This window comes from Oryzias latipes, chromosome 11, assembly GCF_053564925.1.
Source record: "Oryzias latipes strain Hd-rR chromosome 11, Olatipes_Hd-rR_3.1".
NCBI lineage: Eukaryota > Metazoa > Chordata > Actinopteri > Beloniformes > Adrianichthyidae > Oryzias > Oryzias latipes.
In genome coordinates, this window is record NC_136247.1 from 3014124 (window position 1) to 3039191 (window position 25068).

A 25068-nucleotide genomic window follows, 5' to 3' on the forward strand; every position below is an offset into this window, starting at 1 on the left:
ATGCCCCCTGTCTTCTCAGGGAAAAGATGAATGATGACAAAGCTTTTTGAAACACAGGTATATTTTGATATCAGGTCTAACAGAACAAACATGGCCTCCTCACCTGAGGTTTTCATGCAACAGAAAAATGTTGAGGGAAGAAGAAGGAGACTTATTTTTCGAACACAAGATCAGTTCAGTTCATCAAGAGGCAGTGAGTAAGAATAGGTTTGACAATAGGAGTAACAACTGTTGTTTTGGTTCCTACCAGCAGAAGGCAGTGACACTCCAGAAAACCCAAAGCAGAGCTGCAGCTGCTTACCAAGGTCCAGCTCAAATGTTTGGTGTCGCTTTATTTGAATGTGGCATGAATGCAGCGGCTCCAGGACAGCTCTAAAGTCAGCTGCTCACATACATGCAGATACTCTACTTTAAGAAATTACATGTTTTAGTCCCCGAGGTACAATATTTATACATAAAGAAACACATGGAGAATAAAAAGAGCAGAGGAGGGTCAGACTGGCAGAGCTGCATCCAGTGATTTGAAGGGGTTTTATTTCACCTTGAACACCTGCTGAGTGCATTTATTTCCCATTAAAGATCATCTTGATTCCTTGACATTGGTGCTGCAGATAATGTCTGTACTGATTTCTATCAATTCAACTTTTGCTTGTTTACCATGAAAATGATTGTTTTTAAAAAGATTTATCCATAAAAGCTTTGGAGGATTGAGAAAGCCCTTGGTGAGTTCTGTGTGTCAGAGGAAAAGCACAGAGGGACGGCATTGCTCCTAAAGTTGGACATGTAGAGGGGCTGCAGAGATGCAGCTGAGCGTAAACTGTCATTAAAGTCGCTGCGTCTGATTTTTATACGGTCATGCATTATAGAGACAGATTACAACTATCTTACTTGTACTTTTCTATTATAAAGTGATACTTTCAAATTAAGAAACACATCAACAGAATACTGTAAAAGTTAGCCTCAAGCATACACTTTGTGTTCTCATGCACACACACACACACCGACATTCGGATCAAGTGCACCTCATAGGCGAAGTCTAAACCCAAACCCACGACTGGTGTCGCTGATCAAATGCATCGTAGAATCCTTCATCTTCTGAAAGTCCGTCTCCTCCACCCCGGAGCAGAACATTTCTCTCTCTGGGTAATGTAAACTGGAATGTGACGATGTAAAAACCACAACAATAAGAATGAAAACAAGTAAATCATATGTACAAAAAAGAAAATGCTTTCTGATGAAAAGAAAATGCCAGTAGTTCAAAAAACCTGAAGGGATCTTCGGCCTTCTTTTTTATACAGCAGTAAAATCCCATGGAAGCCCCGCCCCTTCCTTCACCCTGCCCCCACATCCGTATCCCACCAGGAAGCTACATAATACTGCTTTTGAATGCCAGAGAGTACATGCCACGCAGGATAAGACGGCGACGGAAACTTCATCGTAGGATGCACGCAGACCTACAGTATATACAAGATATCCATGTGTGTTAGAGGAGAACCGCAGCCGTTCATCCAGCTGAAGAAACATCCGACCTTCGTGACACGAGGACACAGAAGTCCGGGAGGTCAGCGCCTCTTCAGACTGATTGAGAAGTGCATGGACGTCCCTTCACTCTTCCATTTGTAAAAGCAAAACGTCTTCCTCATTCCTATTAGAACCTCCACAAAACTACAACAAGAAAGTAGATGACATGAGAGATGTGAACCATCATGCATTGATTTGAGTGACTTAGTAGCATCACGCAGATAGGAGGAGGACAAGAAAAATCAGGCTTGGAAAGGGGCGTGTTCAGAACTGGGAGGCCGAGCTGGGGTCACACTGGAGTAGCCGGACGATGGAGGGGTCACTTTTGGCACCTTTGATAAACTCTTCAAGGGATAACTTGCCTGCAGACACATGAGATGAGAAAAGAGAAATGAAATCCAAAAGTGCAGTTATTGTTTCCAGACATGCTGATACCCTGAAAGTCTGACTGCCACAAGCCGCCTTCACACTTGCTTCAGGCTCTTGCTTTGGATCGTGTTGCATTTTCAAACTAAAAGTGGATGTTGAGCTAAGAAATAGCTCATTGAAGCCATAGATGATGGCGATATGAAGCCGCGAGCGATGACATCACCAGCAGCTTAAAGGAAGCGCGCTCTTTAATGGCTCCATAAATTCATGCTGTTAATCTCACACAGCGGCTCTACCATCTGTGCCGACACACTTGGTTCAGAGGTGACGTGAAAACAAGATGACACACATTTGTGCTGCAGTCTTTCCCTTTCAAGGCTCGTGAACAAACACTGTTACATGTCACATGAGCCTTTTATCTGGGGTGGCAAAGGGGAGGGGGCAGATGTCCTTGGCGGTGGGGGAATAAGAGGATGCACAGTATGAAGAAAGGAACATCTATGGATTCAACAAATGATGTTCCACCATCCATCCATGCATCCATCCATTCATGCATCCATCCATCCATCCATCCATCCATCCTTCCCTCCCTCCCTCCATCCATCCATCCATCCATCATCCATGCATCCATCCATCCATCCATCCATCCATCCATCCATCCATCCATCATCCATCCATCCGTCCATCCACCATCCATGCATCCATCCATCCATCCATCCATCATCCATGCATCCATGCATCCATCCATCCATCCATCCATCCATCCATCCATCCATGCATCCATCCATCCATCCATGCATCCATCCATCCATCCATCCATCCATCCATCTATCCATCCATCCATCATCCATGCAACCATCCATCCATTCATCCATGCATCCATCCATCCATCTATCCATCCATCCATCATCCATGCATCCATCCATCCATCCATCCATCATCCATGCATGCATCCATCCATCCATCCATCCATCCATTCATCCATGCATCCATCCATCCATCCATCTATCCATCCATCCATCATCCATGCATCCATCCATCCATCCATCCATCATCCATGCATCCATCCATCCATCCATGCATCCATCCATCCATCCATCCATCCATCCATTCATCCATGCATCCATCCATCCATCCATCCATCCATCCATCCATCCATCCATCATCCATGCATCCATCCATCCATTCATGCATCCATCCATCCATCCATCCATCCATCCATCCATCTATCCATCCATCCATCCATCCATCCATCTATCCATCCATCCATCATCCATGCATCCATCCATCCATCCATCCATCATCCATGCATGCATCCATCCATTCATCCATCCATGCATCCATCCATCCATCCATGCATCCATCCATCCATCCATGCATCCATCCATCCATCCATCCATCCATCCATCCATCCATGCATCCATCCATCCATGCATCCATCCATCCATTCATCCATCCATCGATCCATCCATCCATCTATCCATCCATCCATCCATGCATCCATCCATCCATCCATCCATCCATCCATCCATCCATCCATCCATCCATCCATCCATCCATCCATCATCCATCCATCCATCATCCATGCATCCATCCATCCATCCATCATCCATGCATCCATGCATCCATCCATCCATCCATCCATCCATCCATCCATCCATCCATGCATCCATCCATCCATCCATGCATCCATCCATCCATCCATCCATCCATCTATCCATCCATCCATCATCCATGCATCCATCCATCCATTCATCCATGCATCCATCCATCCATCTATCCATCCATCCATCATCCATGCATCCATCCATCCATCCATCCATCATCCATGCATGCATCCATCCATCCATCCATCCATCCATTCATCCATGCATCCATCCATCCATCTATCCATCCATCCATCATCCATGCATCCATCCATCCATCCATCCATCATCCATGCATCCATCCATCCATCCATGCATCCATCCATCCAAAAACCCCAAAACCAATTTTTTCCTGTTCAGGGTTATGGGGGCCACTGGAGCAACCCCCACCCCAGTGAAAAGCAAGATTCACTTTGGACAGTTCTCCAGTCCATCAGCATCATAAAAATGTATTTCTATGATTCTATTTTAAAATTATGCCTGTCCCAACACATCCCTAACAAAAAGTATTCCATTTAAGTGGACTACAAGTTTACAGGCAGTATACTTGAAGTTAACATTTTATTTACCAAGTGTTGTAAACTGGAGAAACTCTTGGCAACTGTAAACGTATTTGGTCTAAGATCTCCATAAGATTTGAATCCATTATTCTGAGTGGATGTCAAAATGATCCTTCCATCTGAATGAGCTGCCTTGTTTTTTTATGCCTGCGTGCACAGATGAGAACGCAGACGAGAGCGCAGATGAAGGTGCAGACAAGAGTGCAGATGAAAGTACAGACGAGAGCGCAGATGATAGCACAGATGAGAGCACAGATGAAAGTGCAGATAAAAGTGTAGACGAAAGTGCAGACGAGAGCGCAGATGAAGGTGCAGGTGAGAGTGCAGACGAGAGCGCAGGTGAGAGTGCAGATGAGAGCGCAGACGAGAGCGCAGACGAGGGTGCAGACAAGAGCACAGATGAAAGTGCAGATGAGAGCGCAGATGAGAGCACAGATGAAAGTGCAGATGAAAGTGTAGACGAAAGTGCAGACGAGAGCGCAGATGAAGGTGCAGGTGAGAGTGCAGACGAGAGCGCAGGTGAGAGTGGTGATGAGAGCGCAGACGAGAGCGCAGACGAGGGTGCAGACAAGAGCACAGATGAAAGTGCAGATGAGAGCGCAGACAAGAGCGCAGGTGAGAGCGCAGATGAGAGTGCAGATGAAAGTGCAGATGAAAGTGTAGACGAAAGTGCAGACGAGAGCGCAGATGAAGGTGCAGGTGAGAGTGCAGACGAGAGCGCAGGTGAGAGTGCAGATGAGAGCGCAGACGAGAGCGCAGGTGAGAGTGCAGATGAGAGCGCAGACGAGAGCGCAGACGAGAGTGCAGACAAGAGTGCAGATGAAAGTACAGATGAAAGTACAGACGAGAGCGCAGATGATAGCACAGATGAGAGCACAGATGAAAGTGCAGATAAAAGTGTAGACGAAAGTGCAGACGAGAGCGCAGATGAAGGTGCAGGTGAGAGTGCAGACGAGAGCGCAGGTGAGAGTGCAGATGAGAGCGCAGACGAGAGCGCAGACGAGGGTGCAGACAAGAGCACAGATGAAAGTGCAGATGAGATGAGAGCGCAGATGAGAGCACAGATGAAAGTGCAGATGAAAGTGTAGACGAAAGTGCAGACGAGAGCGCAGATGAAGGTGCAGGTGAGAGTGCAGACGAGAGCGCAGGTGAGAGTGCAGATGAGAGCGCAGACGAGAGCGCAGACGAGGGTGCAGACAAGAGCACAGATGAAAGTGCAGATGAGAGCGCAGACAAGAGCGCAGGTGAGAGCGCAGATGAGAGTGCAGATGAAAGTGCAGATGAAAGTGTAGACGAAAGTGCAGACGAGAGCGCAGATGAAGGTGCAGGTGAGAGTGCAGACGAGAGCGCAGGTGAGAGCGCAGGTGAGAGCGCAGACGAGAGCGCAGACGAGAGTGCAGACGAGAGCGCAGACAAGAGTGCAGATGAAAGTACAGATGAAAGTACAGACGAGAGCGCAGATGATAGCACAGATGAGAGCACAGATGAAAGTGCAGATAAAAGTGTAGACGAAAGTGCAGACGAGAGCGCAGATGAAGGTGCAGGTGAGAGTGCAGACGAGAGCGCAGGTGAGAGTGCAGATGAGAGCGCAGACGAGAGCGCAGACGAGGGTGCAGACAAGAGCACAGATGAAAGTGCAGATGAGAGCGCAGATGAGAGCACAGATGAAAGTGCAGATGAAAGTGTAGACGAAAGTGCAGACGAGAGCGCAGATGAAGGTGCAGGTGAGAGTGCAGACGAGAGCGCAGGTGAGAGTGCAGATGAGAGCGCAGGTGAGAGCGCAGACGAGGGTGCAGACAAGAGCACAGATGAAAGTGCAGATGAGAGCGCAGACAAGAGCGCAGGTGAGAGCGCAGATGAGAGTGCAGATGAAAGTGCAGATGAAAGTGTAGACGAAAGTGCAGACGAGAGCGCAGATGAAGGTGCAGGTGAGAGTGCAGACGAGAGCGCAGGTGAGAGCGCAGGTGAGAGCGCAGACGAGAGCGCAGACGAGAGTGCAGACGAGAGCGCAGATGAAAGTGTCGATGGGAGCGCAGACGAGAGCGCAGAGGAGAGTGCAGACGAGAGCGCAGATGAAAGTGCAGATGAGAGCGCAGACGAGAGCGCAGACGAGAGCGCAGAGGAGAGTGCAGACGAGAGCGCGGATGAAAGTGCAGACAAGATTGCAGACGAAAGCGCAGACGATAGTGCAGATGAGAGCGACGAGAGTGCATCTATTACACACCCCACCCCCACCCCGAGCTCTTCCGCTCACCATCATTATTCAGATCCATTTGCCTGAAGATCTTATCCGTCCTCTTCTCTGGCGTGGATTCATCCTCTGGCATCTTCATCACAGATGACACCATTTTGTAGATAGCCTGAAAGACAGTAAATTCCAGCAGGACCATCAGGATGGCTCAGACCCCAGCTCACCCTGAACCTGATCTGCTGTAGCTGTGGAGATGTTCACCAGCAGCCTCGCTCCCAGGGCCGCATTTCATACATGCCCGCTGCCTTTGATGCCAAAAGCTGCTTCCTAGACAGATTTTTCATGAATATCCCTGCAGGATCAGCTCGTCAGCTCATCATATCATAGAGGACATGACATACATGTGCTAGCAGGATGTGTGCGTGTGTGTTTGTGGTGGATGCACACAAAGGAGCTTAGACCATTGATCTGATGCATCTCATCTGCTGAGCCACGGAGCTCCTCCTGTCCCCTGACAGCATTAAATTAACCTCTGCAAGTGAGCCAGGAAGAGCTCAGTCTCAACGGGTCTCAGTTACAGATCCAGAATCAGCTCATGAGCCCATTCCTCAGGAGTCTTGGGCGCAGAACTGACTGGACATTTCTGTCCCAGAGGCAGCCAGTGATAGGAGGGTAACCTGCAGGAGGCTCATCCTCCTGTTCATCAGAGCACAGCTGCTCCTCAAACAGAAGGAGCAGCTGGAGACAAATGTGGGTCCAGGAGGCTGAAGTTCTGACCATAAAACTCTTTCAGCCTCACGACATAAAGGATGCAGTGAGGTCTGCAGCCCAAACTACACCAGGTCAGTTAGAGAAACATGTCATCCTAGCGGCTGATGATGTATTCAAAACCCTAAACTTCATAAACTGGAACTTTTCATGTGTTTTAGATTTGTTTTTTAACTTCATGGGTCGGTTTATATAGTAAGTTTAGTCTGAAAAGAGATTTTTTTCTAACCAAACTGTGTTCATGCAGAGATGCAGAAGCATGGAGTGAGGTGGAATTCTGACCGGATTTTTAAACATTGTATTGTAAATATTACAGTTAATTGCAATGAATGACAGTATGCACATCAGGATGTTTGGTTCTCAAATGTCTCCACACTGATGTTGTATTATTAAGAAATGTTTCATGTTGTAAACAATGCACACATTTAACCTGTGATCCCAGACACGTGACCTGGGACACGTTCTACCTACAGGACGTTAGACAAATACATGTTGTTAAGAGAAGCTTTTAAATGCTCGGAGAATATTCTGAGATAATCAGCCACCAATCAGGAAGGACATGACGTTTATTGACTTCAAAAAATAAACAGTGATAGGGAGGGAAAAATTATAATCTACTTCCTCCTTCCTCCTTCCTTGAAGGGCTTTTCCCTTCAGGGTCTCCACAGCCAATCAGCTTCCTCCGTCTGTCTCCTGCATCCTCTAACAGCAGCTACCTTCATGTCTTCCTTCTCTGCATCCAGAAACCTCCTCTCTGGTCTTCCTCTAGACCTCTGGCAGTGCTAAACTGAGCCTCTTTCTACCAATAGGATCAACGTCTCTCCTCTGGACATGTCCCAACAATCTCAGTCTGACTTTGTCTCCAGAACCTCCAACATGGGCTGTCCCTCTGATGTCCTCATTCCTGATACTATACTCTTAACCTATCCAAAGGAACAACATAAATCACCTGCTGGAAATCATTTTCATTTTGGAAATCTGTAATACTATTATATATAATATTTTAAATCAATAAGATTGCCATATTGTTGCCTTTCACTGATTTAGAACGCTACAGTGCATGAAAACATCTGGAGACTTAATGGAACACCAAATAAAACAGTCATGTGATGTCTCTGGTTTGGTCAGTGATGTTGAACGACGTTGCCAAACAAATTTAGGAACGCTCCAGAACACAAGTTTGATCTTGTATAAAGTGCCTAGGATAGCACAAGGGTTGTGCTATCCTTGCGTGTCAAAAGATTCATAACCCCTGTTGTAACAGTAAAATCTGTCAACACAAGAGTCCTTCAGCTCTCAACTGTTTGCTCAGGACAAGTTAAAAAATAAAAGAAAAGCTTTAATTTTGAAACAGAATAGAAAATATCAGAACTTTTCCTGTTCAGTGACCTGCAATTCTTCCTTTCCATCATTCCATTGCCTTTATCAAAAAACGGAATAAAATACACACCTTTCAGCAGCACAGACTCAAATGAGGACATGGCATCAACACCCAGCAGCAGCAACCCCCCCCGATGTTTCACCTCCCATTTTCAGGTCATAACTTAAGCAGGACCTGACATCAGATAGAAACTTTGGTGATATCTGCTGCCTCTATAACGAACAGCAACAGATTTTACCCTCTCAGCCAATCAGGACAGCCCGCTCACTCCTGCCACTCAGTTACACAATGATGCCCCGCCCCCCCTAACGTAACCTCCACGAGCTCTGAAATAATCCTGACGTTCTGCAGACTCAGGGATAAACTCTGTTAAATTTAACATGCTAATCCATGACAACCATTATTCACACACATGCACGCACACACACACAAACACACACACAGGCTCACCCCCACACACACACACACACAAACACACACAAACACTCACGCACACACGCACGCACACAGACACACCAGAGATGTTCAGAAAATGTTTAGCATGAGGCTCTCAAACCTTTATTATGTTACCAGTGACCTAAACATGACCCCACTTGGTCTGATCAACTGCATTTATTTGGCTATGAAAACTATGAAGCAAACATCTGAGTTCACAGTTCTACTGCTACTCTATATGGCCTTTAATTTGAAATTAACAGAACTGCAGTTTGGTGTCTCCAGAACCATAAACGTGGGCTCCAACTTTAAAGGTTCTTCAGAATTGGATCTCTCTTCGCGTTTCTTTCTTGGTTTATGCAGATCAGAGAGTTGAAGACTGTGGATTCAGATCCACTTTTGTTGCTCAGAAAATTCTGAAAAATGTTCCCTTAATTATTATCACTTGAATATTTTACAAATTCTGGTCCGTATTTCCCAGATTCTGTTGGGTCCTGTCAGCTTTCAGCAGCTGTATTGTTCAAGTGTTCTGCTTCTTTGGTCCAGTTTTCAAGCCTTGAACTGGTTGCTGCAGCAACACTGATGTCTCTCTGGACTGAAGCCTGATAAGAGATCTTTACAAAGCCAAGGTACTGGTTCATACATGTGTGGGTTTTGATTCTAAATTGTCCCTTGGTGTGACTGAGAGAGTACGGGTGAGTGATTGAAAGTCCAGCTTTCAGTTTAGGAGGCGTGAGAAACAGACAGGACAGGAAGCTGTTCTGCAGGCTTCCCTTCTTCATGAAGGACCAGGGAGATGAAGACGCTCTCAGTGATGTTCTGCTGCTGGAAGTTCCAGCTGCCGCTCTGGAGGGGGCGGGGCTTCAGGTAGACAGGTGCTGGCGAGCTGATCCGGCTGTACAATCTGTGCAGTCAATGTTTTATTCTTTTGTCTTTGTTTAAAACTCACTTACTGTGTGTGAGCCTGGGTGTGTGTGAGAGCCTGTGTGTGTGTGTGAGCCTATGTGTGTGAGCCTGTGTGTGCGTGTGTTTTTCTTCATATGGTGGCACCACAACCTGACAGCTTCTGTTTGCATCGTCAGAAAAGCCAGAAGTTGTATTCCAGGAAGATCTTGGAGCTAGGTTTGAACCACCCCCACCCCACTATCTTTGAACAAACGAATAAAGAAAAAAGGACTTGTTTGACCTCATGGTGGCAAAATCCACCTAAATGATCCAATAAAATCTTAGGAAAATGCAGAATAAAACAGCATTTCCAAATCTGGAATTTTATACTCACGCTACAAAAAGAATAAAATTCCCCCAAAAAACAAACTTTTCTTTCCTTTGAGGGTCCAAAATAGAAACAGTAAAAACCCAAGTTCCCTCAGGAGGGCTTCCCTGTTTAAGGGCATAAAGGGAACAAAAGGTGAAGTTGCTCCCACAGCTCACCTGGACAATCTCCAGCATCTCCTCACGGCTGATGTACCCGTTTCCATCCAGGTCATACATGCTGAAGGCCCATTTCAGCTTCTGCTCCAGCTTCCCACGTGACGTCACGCTCAACGCGATGATGAACTCCCGGAAGTCTATCGTCCCGTCACCGTTGGTATCAAAAGTTCGGAAGACATGCTCTGCAAACTTGGAGGCATCGCCGTAGGGGAAGAAATTGGCGTATATTTTCTTAAACTCCTCCACATTCAAGGTTCCACTGGGACAATCCTTCAAGAACCCCTGAGACAAAAACAAGAACATGACAATTTCAGGCATTTCTTTTTCTAGTACTTATCCTTCAGATGAGACAGCCCAAAGGAACATTGCTGACCAGTGATTTTAGGAAAAAGCTTTGTCTTAAATGTAGACAGTTTGATATTAAAACATCCCTTTTAGATCCGCTTTCCAGATCAGAGCGGTAAAAGTCATCCGGGTCTGGCAAAAGAAAAGCTCTTTTTCTTTTTCAGACCTTCAGGATCAGGAGGGGACAAAGTCACCAAAGCTGCAGATATGCAGTAAGATGTTTTCACTGAATGAAGGGCCAGAATCCACATGGCCAAACTCTGGATGAAACTTTTTTCTTTGACATTTCCTGGGCTGACAGGGAACATCAGTGTTTAGTGAAGCTTTCCGACTGGAGTCCAGATTTACAACCAATAAATCCTCAGATGAAAGACAAGCTCCATAAACACTGAGAGGCTGCTCAACGTCCTGTGGAGTCTGTGTCCCATTTCCAGCCGTTAAGCTGGAATCTGATCACCGTCGGTGACCGCGGGTCACAGGTCAAAAGGATGGAGGGGAGGGGAGGGGGGGTTAACCTCCACAGCCGCTTCTAGAATCCCCTCAGACTAAAGCGTGCACAACGCAATGAAACAATCTTTAAACTTCATGCAGTCTAATGCAGTTTGGAAGAAAACCTGAGCAGGAATGATAGTAAAACCTCAGAGAGACGAACCCAGTTCAAGACAGAAACTATTTAGTGCTTTAGGGGCTATTTCAGCAGGACTTTTTCTTTTTTTCTTTACATACTTTAGCCTAAGTTTGAATATTTGTCTGAAACAAGCAGTTTTTAGTTTTCATGTGGTCTAGTATTTTTTGAAAAATAACCAGCAGAACCAACTGCAGAGCAACTGTTCAGAAACTGAATGAACTCATTTACACTGATAAATAAAACAGTCAGTCAATGATTACCATTAAATGCCCTTTAAATAGGATTGCTGAAGGGCCTGTCTGAGGATGGATATCCTTTAGCAGCTGAAGACGTTGGAGTTATTGACTGTGACTCTCTGCTGTTGGTTGTGTTGCATAATTAAAGAAACCAGTTTGCTCTTTCTGCATTTGTCCGTTTGTGTTCATGTGTGGAATGTTTTCTATCATTTAGTTTAGATGCTGCTTTCTTCCTTCCATGAGATGAGGACGGATGTGTGTGCTGTATCTGAGAGTAACGCCAACCCCCTCCCAGAAAGAATGATAACGGCGAATCCAGGATGAGGTCAGGCAGTGGCGGTGCTTCATCATTTCAAGGACTGATCCAAGGCAGAGGGAAGGGTGGATGTGCTCTGACACTGACGGAGACACCTCAAGGACCATGATCCTCCAGGAGAAGCAAGAACCCTTAGACTCTCATTTGAATGTATTATTAATATTTGATGCAGAAGATGTATGATATTTAAACAACAGGAATCTCTATCTGTTCTCATTCTGACTTTTACTGTCAAAGATGACGAGAAAGATCAGCAGGAATCTATCTGACATGTTCAGAGTGGGCGTGTACTTGTATCCCCCCACCCATCCAATATTGGGTAAATGGTGGAGAACACTATGGGTTGGTCAACAGTCCACCTCAGGGCCACGGAGAGGCCACACGGCCACTTTCTAACAGAAATGAATCAATCTAACATGCATCTCATTGGACATCTTTTTTGGTTTAGAAGGACGTTATACCTCTAATAACCTTGTATAGGAGAGCAGAAGCAGGTTTGTGTTTTCATAGATCCATTCTGATACATATAAGTATTTATTTACTTTAACACAGTCAGGGTTGCAGCATTGACAGTTCTGTCTGTGAGAATCTCTTTCCCTGTTTGGGCTTTAGATGGACTAAAGTTAGCGTTACTCTGCTACAGCTCCTTGCAATCCAAAGCTCTCCCTCCTGTGGTGTTACATTCAGGGCTCTGGCCGTACCTTGTACCACTCCTGCAGCTCATGGTCAGAAAACTCTGTGTTCTCCCGGAGGTCCTGCAGCATCTCTGGCCGTAGCTTGCTGTTCTGCTTCCCCATGGTGATGGGACAGGCTTCACGGTTTCCTCGACAACGGGGATGTTCACAGCCCAGGCCAAGGCTCTTTTCACATCTGCCGGTCAAATAGAGAAGGTCGGTGAAGGCTAGCAATATGAAAAATGCTGTATACTTAGACAGCGCTTTTCTAGCTTCAAAGTGGTTTACAGTGACCGTCCCATTCACCCACACACAGTCACACACTTATGACGTCAGTGTTGACAGTGACGCCGACCTTTAACAGGAGCAATGTGGTTCAGTGTCTTGCCCAAGGACACTTCGACACATGGGCAGGCAAGGCCGGAACCAAACCTGTAACCTTCTGATCAGAGATGGGTGCTCCTCCTCTGTACCACGGCCGCGTGCAGACGAACACAGATGAAGAAAAGTGCTGACTACACAGAAACGAATGTACAAAACGACAGAGAGACATTCTTGAACTCAAAAGATCAAACTCGTTTCTTTCATTCTTGAATTTCTGCAGAAGCTGATCAATGAAGTGAAATAGAAAAGTTGTCATACGAATAATCTTCAAAGTTTTAGAGGATGTGTTCAACTGTTACAGGACTGTGTTTGAAACACATGACTTGACGCTGGTTACCAAGTGTTGAAGCATGACTGCTGCCATACGTGCTGTACTCCTGAGTCCAGTCTCACATCAAGCCCAGAGGTCAGTGGTGGGAGGCGGTTTACATCTCCTAATCATCGTCTCAGCTGCCATCACAGAGATCAGATTATGTCATGAAACCACTCTGCTTTTCATCGTCTGAAACCACAACATGCAGCTTCCAACACACGGTGTTCATGCCCATCTATGACCAATGAGTGTCTGTGCATGTGTACATACAAGCATGCTGTACGTGCTCATGTGCATGTGTGTGTATTTGTGTGTGCGTGCACACATGAACGGCTAAGTTCATTTAGCTTTTAGAAGAAAACTCAACATTTTGAGCAATTATTTAAGCTTCTAAATTTGATTGTGACCTGAAAGATTTAGCTTCATTTTTGGACCATTTGATGAATTGGACCAACATTGAAAACATGGAGAGAGCTTAAAAACCGTCAGATTTCTTTGACCTGGATGGTTTTCAGTAAACAAACTGAATGTTTGTCCATAACTGAATTGAAATCCAGTCTTGTGGCCCCTGCCTCTTTCTTCCACATTAAAGATATCAGAGTTTTTGAAAATGTACACCAACATTGATCTGAATCACTGTCAGTTGAATTCTCTCTGAACCCACTTGAATGAAAGTTTCAGAAATGTTGAACAGCTTCCCTCAGGGTTCCATCACTACAACTTAAAGTCATAAATGTTCAGGATAAATGATGCTTCGGGGCAAAATTGGGCTTTAAGAAGAGAAAACTGTAGGACTTGAGTCCTTTTTTCTGTAAGGCATGTACAGATGCGGCCACAGTGACTGACCTCCAGCATGGCCAGCATAATGACACAAATGTTGGATGGGAACAAGCGCAGGTCTGTTTGTGTGATAATGTCTGTGATTCATGAGGGGTGCACTGTGTGGGTGTCACAGGGGTTTAAGGGGCTATTTCAGTGCCAAACCCACACGCTGTCCCGCCTCAATAAGATCAGACTGATGTCCCCCCGTCCCAGAGGCACTGGAGGGAGTAATGGTGCCACTTTCCAGTCTACAGAAAGGCTGCTGGTTTCTCCATTTCTGGGCTGAATTGGTCAAACGTGCACGCATGGAGGAAGCTGCTTTTCTTCACAATATTGTCCTACGAGTCTTTAAGGAGGATGTGAACTACAGTTTTACTTTAGATCCAAATGAATAGGTTTAAAAATCCTTCCGCACACACTGTTTAGGCAGAGTGAAAAGCTCAGTTTCACAGATGGGTAAATGTCTGGATCCTCCATCCTCAACCGGGACCACAGACTGAAGTATTTGGTGTAACGATGCTCTAATGTTTCTGAGTCAGGCTCAGACTCTGAAGCTGGGACCTCAATGGAGGCGACCTACTGACACTTCCTGAAGTTACAGAACTTTCTGCACCAAATAACCGAGCTGAGTATAAATTTGAATAAAGTCATGCATAATATATACTTCAAAGTTTTGTCTTGGTTTGAAAGAATGCGTGAGGATGGCTGTCAGATAAATGCATCTAGACATTAAAGAAAAACACAATTATAAACAACAAACCACAACAAGAATCAAGTTTCTCATGCACGAGGGAGAGGAGCAAATGTGTTGGAAAAGGTCCACCACGTTTCTCTTCTCAAAGGTCTGCCTCTCCCTGTGCTGCTTTTATTAAGAACACAAGAAGGAGGTAACATTTTCAAGACAAAGAGGAAAAGTTCATTAGGGGGTGTCATATAATGACCCATTTGGTTGGATTCTAACTTCAAACAGTATCCCTTATCAGCTCAGGACAGTGTGTCGTAAACCCCTCATCCTGGGTGGGAGATGAGAAGCAGATGAACAAACACACAACTGTTTTCAGAAGAGGTCAATCTGAGTTAACATTTAAAGACACGTTTAAACAAATACATTTAAACAATGATAATAATAAAACAATTTCCTTCACAATGGCAAAAAGAAAACCACCCAGTGAAATAGCTGCTTTTTTACCATGGTCCCGGTGAATACTGGATTCTGATTGGCTGTGGTAAAACAAGTGGTAAGAGGTGAATGTTCTCCCTGATCTGATGCTTTATTCAAAACATCGTGATCATCAGCATGTATCGCTGTCCTTTGCTGCTGCAGTTGAAGTCCACCGCACCACATAGGCCGCTTTTTGTGGGAAAAAAAGATCCAAACAGTAAAAAAACAAGAATAAAGTACTAAAAATTGAATGAACTAAGTCATCAGTTAGTTTTGCCTCCATCAGTCCTCCATGCTACACTTTCCCTCCTGCAGACGCAGAGCAGCTTCATCCGGATGCTCTTTGTGAATCAAACACCATTCTTCCTGCAGACTGGTGGGCATTCAGCTTTCTGTCTGAAAGTCAAACAACTCCACAACCATCAGCACCGGCCTCCACACTATTCACATGCCTGACCTCCATGTCCACCAAAGCAACACCGCTGTACAGCGTTTCAGATGACCGGGATCAAAGGATGAGCCAGCTAAAAGGACGAGGTTCTCTCACAAAACCACAACGAACTGATCATAGACTGCAGGATTAGGACGCAAACATTATTTTCCACTGGGCTCTGTGTAGAGAGAAGCACCAACCCCTCACGGACTGTAGGTGTCCTTCCACCTGTGCTCCACAGCCACATCTACACTTTCTGCATTGGTGTTTGGTTCTGCGGCTGCACAGTGACTCAGAGGAAACGGCTACAGTTTACCAGCTGTCCTCTCCAAACTGGAGGATCAACAGTACACACTTCATGGTTTATTAAGGAAAGCCCAGACATGAAGTGCTACCATCAAACATGACAAGCAGAGTCAGGACAGGTAAACATTCAACTACCATCATGATCAAAATACACTGTTTTCATCAGACCATGAAAGACAGATTATGTCTGCATTTGTTCTGTAATCAATTTAGCCTTTCATTTTTTCTTCTTGTTTGTTTCATGATATTCTGGAGAGCCAAAAATACAACAAATTAGTTTTTGTTGTAACTCTATAATTCAGTTCATCTAACCTTTAATTCAGGGGTGTCAAACTCATTTTGGTTTGGGGGCCACATTCAACCCGTCTGATCTCAAGTGGGCCGGACCAGTAGCATAAAAGCAAAATCACTTATGGTCAGCTTGTTATCTGTGGCTTTTTTTTGTTTTGTTGTTGTTTTTTTCTCATTTGGAAAAAATGCCTCAACCAACATGGTACCAAATTACCTTTTATTAAACATTCATTCATTCTGGACTGAGTTAGTGTGACAACACCCACAGCAAACGACCTGCTTCCGGTTCAAACCAAATTACCTCAATTCAGTCGCCATTTTGCTGCGATACAGCCGTCGCCATTTTGGAGACAGAAATTGTCAGTAAGCAGTGATTGATCTGAGTCGGTCAGCGTCTACATTTCCATGACAACCGTTCTGTCCTATCAGGGCTGAGCTCGTTAGAAGACCAAACCCCTTCCACTGAACTACAGATGTTTCAATGCGAGACCGCCTGCTTCTATGGAGGAATCTGAATGGTTGATTTATAATTTGAAAAACTTGAACTACAGAAAAAAAGGTTAGGGTTAGATCCAAGGAATCAGATCCAGAATGGTCATACTGACAACTAAAATGACTGAGGAACAGCTGTGTTCGTTTATAGAAGTCTATGGGATTTCAGCTTCTCTGAGCCAGAAGGTACTTCCTGTTTGGAACGCCAGGGGGGAGGAGTCACTCAGTCCAGTTCTGATTTAAAGTTAATTATAGCATCCATATCCACAGAGATCCATCAAAGTAGTTTAAGGAATTAAAATGAAAGGGTGTAGTTACTTTTAGTTTGTTGAAAATGATTAGCAATCTAATGAAACACTTATGAGTTGATGAGGATCATTTCACAGTCATAGTTGAGTTTCGATGCTGTAATTAAGACAGCAGAACGCTAAAAATGAAAGAGCTTCAGCTTTTTATGTTGAAATGGAGGCAGAAGTTGGAAGTTGTTTTCTTCCATCTCTTCATCCATTTTTATTTTTTTTATTTGGTGCTGATGTGTGCAGTCAGATGGATTTTCTTTTTAATTCTGAAATAAACAAGCTAAACATCTTATTTTGGAAAGAAGAGTGTTTGTTCATAAGGAGTTTGAACAACAGGTTGATGAACCAACGATGAATCCAGAATTTGTGATTGGTAAATCAGCTGCATTGCTATGGGAACACAGTGTTAAGGACTTGATAAGTACATGAAAATGTCAGCCAAACATGTTTACCCGCCTCCATTTACTGAAGTTTAAAGACAAAACTGAAGAGACGGAGAAAGTAAATCAGAAAGAGAAGTCAACCATTAGTTTCCATTGTTTTCCTTAAAGTAAAAAAGCTTTGACGAAACACAAAGAAAAGCAAAGTGAGTAAATCTAAAGCTGTTTCATCCAGAATTACTCTTCAAATCCTCACACACAGATCAGTCGAGCCACAAACCAATCTTAGTCCGTCTGATCTTCTCTGTGAACTCGCCCTCAAATCTCCAGATTTTCCTTCTCATCCCAGCATGGAGTTCTGGAGACTCTCAGAGTCCTTTAATCCCAGTGTGGCCCCCAAAACCACCAGGCCAGCTTCAGTCTGAGACTGTCTTTTTCCCCTCCTGCAGCATCAAACATTAATCTGTCTCTGCCTGTAAGTCGCTGCACAAACATCTGTTCCAGCGTTCCAGAGCAGCTGAGCAGGTCACTGACCCTCAGACTGATGACTGCTGCAAGGAAGACGGGCAGACAGGCAGACAGACAAATGAGCAGACAGGCAGGTAGACAGACGGACAGATGGGCAGACAGACAGATGGACAGTCAGACAGACAGACGGACGGACGATCAGGCAGATAGACAGGCAGATGGACAGGCAGGCAGACAGACGGGCAGAGGGTCAGACAGACAGACCGACGGACAGACAGGAAGATGGACAGACAGGCAGGCAGACAGGCAGACGGACAGACAGGCAGATCAATGGACAGACAGGCAGATGGACAGGCAGGCAGGCAGACGGACGGACGGACAGGCAGCCAGGCAGACAGACAGACGGGCAGCCAGGCATCAATCAATGTCTGACTCTGCCTCTAAAATTAAAAAAAGATTGAAAGGTCCCATTTTTCTCCCCAAGATAATGTATGTAGTTTTGCACTTGTGTGTTTCAAATGTTTTATTCAGCAGATCACCTGTCTGGTTCATTTAAGATAAGATAAGATAGGACTTTATACATTTACGGCTTTCCTCTTAAACGTTTGAGGGATTGTTGCATAAAGTCCAATAGATCTATCAATGTAAAAAGACCATTTAAGAAAACTCTGTTAAGGTTTCATCTTTAATTGTCCCAGTTTTCATTCATGTGGTATTTTATGCATCAAACAGAGGAAACCTGAAGATGGGTCAGAAAACAGGAGCTGCCCCAGTTCCTGCATTTGTAGCCCTCAGCTATGAAGAAGGCGGGTCCAGAGGACAGATCAGGGTTGGTGGAGAGGAGGAGAAAACCACATGATGAACCTAAATTATTTTACAAAAACTGAACTTCATGAGAAAACAGAAAACAACCAAGCAGAGAATGAAGTTACATTCACAAAGTGACCCAGAAACAGCTGAAGGAAGCAGAAAACAGAACAGAATCTCTGAGTGGAGCAGTCATGTCAAAATAAACATCATGTGCTGCATCGATCCTCATGAACCTCAGAAACCTCAGAAGGACAAACACCAACTTCTAAAGCGGCTGCACATCCAGAAGACACAACGTCCTGCCTTCATGAACGACAGCTTTAAGGTGAGCACATTCCTTTTAAGCAGAAGTAACTTCATTTCCTCTGGAGCTGCAGAGACGGGAAGTTCAGGAGACAAACCTCAGAATCTCACAGCTTCATGTCCACAGAGGCCCCTCAAAGTTCCTCCATGGATGTCAGCATGCAGTCAGCATGGAGATGCGTCAGAGAGAACACAGAGACCAGATCTTCTCATCACATGTTCATTCAGGGAGCAGTTGTTATCAATAGCTTCACTTTTTATCATCAATACAAGCATTCTGAATGCTCTGTGACTTTCATTAGGCAGGAGCTCCACTCAGACGACCACCACTTCCAGACTCCCAGGAAGGCCTCCAAAGAAACACTGATCATTTTTCTGCCTGAGCACGGAGAGACTCAGACTTTGAAAATGACCTGTTTGCAAAAATGAGATCAACACAAACGACAGCGACAGCCTTCATGAAAAGGGAAGGAGCTTGTTTCCCTCTGAGCTGCTTTGAGGAAGCTGCTGAAGAGCAAAGACTGCTCATGATCAGAAGCTGCCCCATCACTTTCCTCACAACACTAATTAGATGAAGTCAAGGGAAGCTGAGGATGCAGGATGCACCTCCCACTGCCTCATCTTCAACAGCTCTGTTTATAGCAGCTGAGATGGAGCATCTTCACACCTCCCTCCTCTTCCTCAGTGTCAAATCAATGTCATAAAAGTGAATCCAGCAGCAATATTGCTTTCATTAAGGACTCTCGTCCATCACTAAACGACTGACAACGTGGAAAATGGTGAGATGATGGTCAGAGGATCAGCCCGGGCTTTGGTTTCCCTAACCCTCTGGCTTCTCCTGATTGCTCCAATTGTAGGGGCATTTGGATCTGGTGTCCAAAGGAGTTTTCTTGAAGAAGGAGCCGTAGCGATTTAGGGCTGGCTTTCCCTCCGCCGGTAGGGTGATCTGCATCGCGCTGAGGTGCAGAGGAGAAACGCATGTCTTCACATGGGTGTGCTCACTCCTGTGCTCTGAAGCAGAGAAGTTTACGATACATTTTAATGGATGCGTTGAGTTTTCAGGTTTCTTTTTGCTCTATTTGCTCACTACTGCCCCCAAGGGGAAGCTGCTGTAGGTGGGAACAGCATTTAACGGTGTTATATCAGCCTTGGCGGGACTTTCATAAACTAGGTTTGTCCAATCCCAGAGCTGGAGAACCCTTTCTGCTATTTACCTGGAACAGGTGTGTTTCAGAAATGACGGGCAGGTGGAGTGGATGGAGGAGCAGCAGGACCTGCAGGTGGAACTGTTGCAGTAGCCTCAGATTTGGCTGCATTTAAACCTCTAAGCATTCCATCATTACTACGAAAACGACCTATTCCACACATTTTTGGATGTAAAAACGTCGCCAGATCAGCTCAGAGTTTAGAGAGTTTACAGGAGCAGCATTTCTTTCTTTGTGGATATTCTTGGCTTGATACTTTAGATCAAATCAGTTGAATAAACTGTTTCTTTTCACAAGTTTGTCAAATAAACCTGGAAGCCGACCAGGTTTTGGAAATAGTTCCCTTTGTGGTTGTGATGAAGCAGCTCTGAGGCTGCATTAGGTCAGATATTAAGAGGCTTTAAAAATGTTCCTGATGCCTTTGAGTCTTTGTCTAAACGTAGAAGCATGAAGACAGAGCATGAACTGCTCATCTCGACAAGTTTGGGGGTCACACTTCTCTGGCAGAGAGGGGGGGTCTGTCACTGTTGAACTCTTTGCTTCAGTAGGGCTTTTTTATGGGAGGGGGGGCATTTAGCAGGCAGAAGCGGGCAGAAACTACAAGTATGTCACAGAAAAAAAAATTATTTTAGAAACGTAATTTTCTCCAAATTGTCTCATCAAACTAGCCCTGTCACTGCCCCGCCCCCACACTGCCCCGCCCCCACACTGCTGATCAATACAAGTCTAAGAACTGACCAAAGGGACGGTGAGGAAGATCAGACCAGAGGAGAGGAAGGATTGATGAGTGGGAAATAAAAAGACATTATTGGAGTTGTCAAAAATAAGAAGGAGGGCGGGTCCTCTGTGTCGAGCCCCCCCCTGCCGCTGCACACCTTTCATAAGCAGAAATCTGCCTTCTGTGAGGGAAAAACAGCTCTTATGGGGACCTCAGAATGCCAGGAAGCAGCATTAGGGCCGCATCCACACATTTCTGCCACTTGGAGGCCTTTTCTGAAAAACATGGCAACAAAAAACATGACAAATGTCAGATGAAATCTGAGCTTCTCCGCTCTTTGACTTTAATAGAAAAATACTACAAGCTGCCGTTAAGATCAACGTTGAACTTTACGGAGTTTTTAGTGTTTACCAAAACTGACGAGATCCCACCCAAAGACAGTCAGGCAGACTCTTCTTGGAAATGTACAAAAGCTGCTCATTTGGGGGCAGTGTAGCCTAACACCAGCTCTGGAACTGCATTCACACCCAACGATTCGTGACGTCGGGGCCGTCGAGTTCAATTATGTACTGACACAATCTGGTTTCCTGCGGCACGATTTCAGTGTTGAGTGTGGTGCGTTGGTCTGACAGCAGCTCGATTTGAGCATCTCGGCGAGGACAGAGTAAAAAAAAAAACGAACTTTGGCGAGGTTGGCGCATCAACCAGGGACTTAGCTTTGGCTAATACAACCTGCTGCAATTGGACCCAGCATTCTGTCTGTTCTTGTAACCGAATACTTTACCAAACATGGATCCAGCAGCAGGAGTTCCTAGCCTGACGAACCAATTCAATTCAATTCAATTCAATTCAATTCAATTCAATTCAATTCAATTCAATTCAATTTTATTTATATAGCCCAAATTCACAACAACAGTCGTGTCGATGGGCTTCTTATCGGTAATTGAAAAAGTTAAACATAAAATCAAAAGGATCATAAATACATAGAATTCAACAGGAAAATACTAAATTGAACTAACAAACTGACTAAACTAAACTGGCATCCCTGCCCTTAGACCCCCCCTTCAGGTTTGCTTCTTTGTTGCTGGAGCACGGTCGCCAGCTCCATCGTCTAACCTTTGTGACCAAAGCCATCATGTGACGCTGCAAATCAACCCACCTATTTGCAACACATCCGCTGCTACTCCTCCAATCGCTACGTCATCTTCAACAACCGCTGAAGGTGGCGCGTCTAGTCTACGTCCCGCTCACATACCGGGACGGAGAATGGGGCTTACAGATATGTTTGACGGGGTGTTCAACCATCCAGCAGACAGCAAAGACCAGGGAAACAGTTTTATGGAGTTAAAACCGCAGCCGCCTATTCGCTGTGATTACTGACTCAGGGGGCGTGCACAGACCGAAGACAGTTTATTAAATTAGCATGTAATCTGCAATCTGCAATCATGTTGGGGGAAAAAAGAATCAGAAACACAAAAAAGCAGGTCGTTTAAATCAAATGTGTTTTCTTATGCTTACTATCTTATGTTTACAGATCCTGATGTCACCACAGAGCTGCAGCAGGAACTGGCGTGCCACGACGATGGATTATCCTTGGATCAACTCATCGCCCTCACCATCAAACTCGATAACCTGCTGAAGACCCGGCAGTCGCGCAACCCAGCCTGAGCGAACGCCAAGTCTGTCTCACCATTTTCCCCATGGGTCTCTGGTTCCGACCAGGAGCCCATGCAACTTGGCTCCACCCAGCTTTCTCCATTGGAGAGAACGAGACGTTTCCGGGAGAACATCTGGCTCTACTGCCGCCAGCCAGGTCACGTCCACAATACCTGTCCCAATCGCCACCCATGATGCTCTGCAGAACCCAAGCTCACCTTTACTCTGCCAGTTACCCGACGCTTTAAAAACTGCGTAATGGAAACAAAGGCTATAATTGACTCTATGGGACGGTGGGGAAATTTCATTGACCTGGCTTTTTCTCATTCTTATGATGTCCTGCGACGCCTGGGTGGCTGTCACCGCCCTAGAAGGAACGCCGCTGGGGTCAGGCCAGATCTGTTTACCATCACGAGTTCCTCGCCTCTTCGCCATCGAGTCCTCTCATTGTCCCGTCATCCTCGGTCTGCCTTGGCTGGAGAAGCATGATCCAACCATAAACTGGTCAGAGCACAGATTCATATAGTTTAAGGAGTGCCTACAACCTCATCTGCATTCAAGCGGGGATGAATGGAAAACGGCCTTTTCCACCACAACAGGACATTATGAGTATATGGTCATGCCCTTTAGTCTCTGTGTTCTGCACGTTGTGCATGTCCGGCAAGGCTGATCAAACACAAACTGTATGACAAAGCCGAGAAATGCCAGTTCCACAGGACCTCTCTGTGTGGGGGGTGTGGCAATGGACTGGGGCAGTGCTTCTCACCTGCGTGCATGTGTGAGAAGCAACTGCAACTGCAACTGCAACTGCACATGCAACTGCAACTGCAGGGACAGGTTTCAGGCTGTTACAAACTCTGTGATAGAACAGATAATAGAAAACCAATAGTGGCACAGATTTTTTTTTTAAGCACTGTCACCACCGCGCCCCGAAAAATTTGCGCTCCGGGAAATTGCCCTGTGTAGTACCTGTGCCTAAAAGCGCAACTATTGCGCGCCCCCCCTGGCATCGCATCGCGCCCCGCCCTACTATTTGAGAAGCACTGGGCTAGGGCAAGGTAGAGGCGGTGCTGCAGTGGCAGCCGACAACAGCGAAGGAGCTGCAGCGGTTACTCGGGTTCGCCAACCATTAGCGGCGTTCCGTTCTTGGCTTCAACACAGTGGCGGCCCCTCTCACCTCTCTCCTGAAGTGCGCACCCAAGAGACTGCTCTGGACTCAAGCAGCGTTGAGGCATTCCAGGTGCTGTAACAGCGCTTTACTGAGGCGGACCCAGTCATGCAACTTATCTTGGGGGTGAATGCCTCTAACACAGGGGTCGAAGCCGTGCTATCACAACGCCATGGTCAGCCAGACAAGACGTTCCTGTGCCTACTTGTCCAGGAAACTAAACGCAACTATGACTGCGAGCAGGAACTGCTGGCCATGAAGGAGGCCTTCTCCGAGTGGAAGAATTGCCTCGAAGGGTCAGCAGAACCTTTCCTGGTTCTAACCAGGAAGCCCAGGCTCCAAGGACAGAAAGGTTGCACCAGGACCCGTCGTGCCCTTGACTCTGATCCAAGCTCCTGTTCAGGAACATAATGACAGAGTTGTCTGACCTCAATGCTACTGAGGCTCCACGACATCCTGCCTGGCTGATAGGGGGTATGTTCCGCCGTCCCTTTTGGAGATGGGTTCTCCACCTTGTGCACGACTTGCCAGCACCCAGACACCCAGGTATGGCCAGGACTCAAGCTTTAACTGCGAATTCTTTCTGGTGGCCCACCCACCAGCCCAGTACCTAAACAGATGTGCATCTTGCCAAATGGCTAAGTCCCCTCGACAACTTCCGGCTGGCCTCCTCCATCCACTGCCTGGACCACGGTGCCCCTTGTCACACATCATGGTGAACTTTATCACCGATCTACCCCTTTCTATAGGTAACACCACCATCCTCTCTGTCATAGATTGTCATGCCATCGACCACGTGTTCCACCACCATGTTCTTCCAGAGGACATCTTGTTGGACCGTGCTGCACGTGTGTGGCATGAAATGTGCCAGGGTCTGGGCAGAAATGTGAGTCTCACCTCTGGCTATAACCCTCAGTCCAGTGGCCAAGAGGAACACCTGAATCAGGAAATCCCGCGGTTCCTCCGCACCTACTGTAGCCGACATCAAAGAGACTGGACTCAGTTCCTGGTTTGGGCTGAACATGCCCAGAATTCACTAAAGAAGACGACCACGGGGCTCTCGCCCTTTCAGTGTGTGCTGGGGGTTCAACCCCGTTCTTTACCTGGTCAGGAGAGCCCACGGAGTTGTATCACCGCAGAGTGATACAACTCAAAAACATCAAAAAGATCTTGTAGTAGATGTTCATTAGTCCCGCTCATTGACTATAAATAAGCACTGGACTAAGGGGACTGAATGTTTTAATAGAAGCAGCTCCCTTCTGTTTCTAGCTTTTAGACTCCACGATGGCTCCAAATATTACTAACATTAAACAACTTAGTGCCGGGCTGCAACAAACAGACTCTTTCATTCATAATA

At 45.8% G+C, this 25068-nt stretch overlaps 1 protein-coding gene across 1 annotated transcript in view; it reads right to left on the bottom strand.

The window, feature by feature from the left end:
* Positions 1 to 43: 43 nt before the first annotated feature.
* hpca (hippocalcin) overlaps positions 44 to 25068 on the bottom strand; it is a 43339-nt gene continuing 18314 nt past the window's right edge. Inside the window, exons 2-5 of the mRNA XM_004086566.5 lie at positions 12529 to 12697; positions 10303 to 10584; positions 6351 to 6456; positions 44 to 1883 (exon numbers count right to left, since the gene is read on the bottom strand). Of these exons, the coding sequence (XP_004086614.1) occupies positions 1786 to 1883; positions 6351 to 6456; positions 10303 to 10584; positions 12529 to 12624 (582 nt within the window). The 5' untranslated portion in view covers positions 12625 to 12697 and the 3' untranslated portion in view covers positions 44 to 1785. The remainder of the gene's footprint in view (positions 1884 to 6350; positions 6457 to 10302; positions 10585 to 12528; positions 12698 to 25068) is intronic.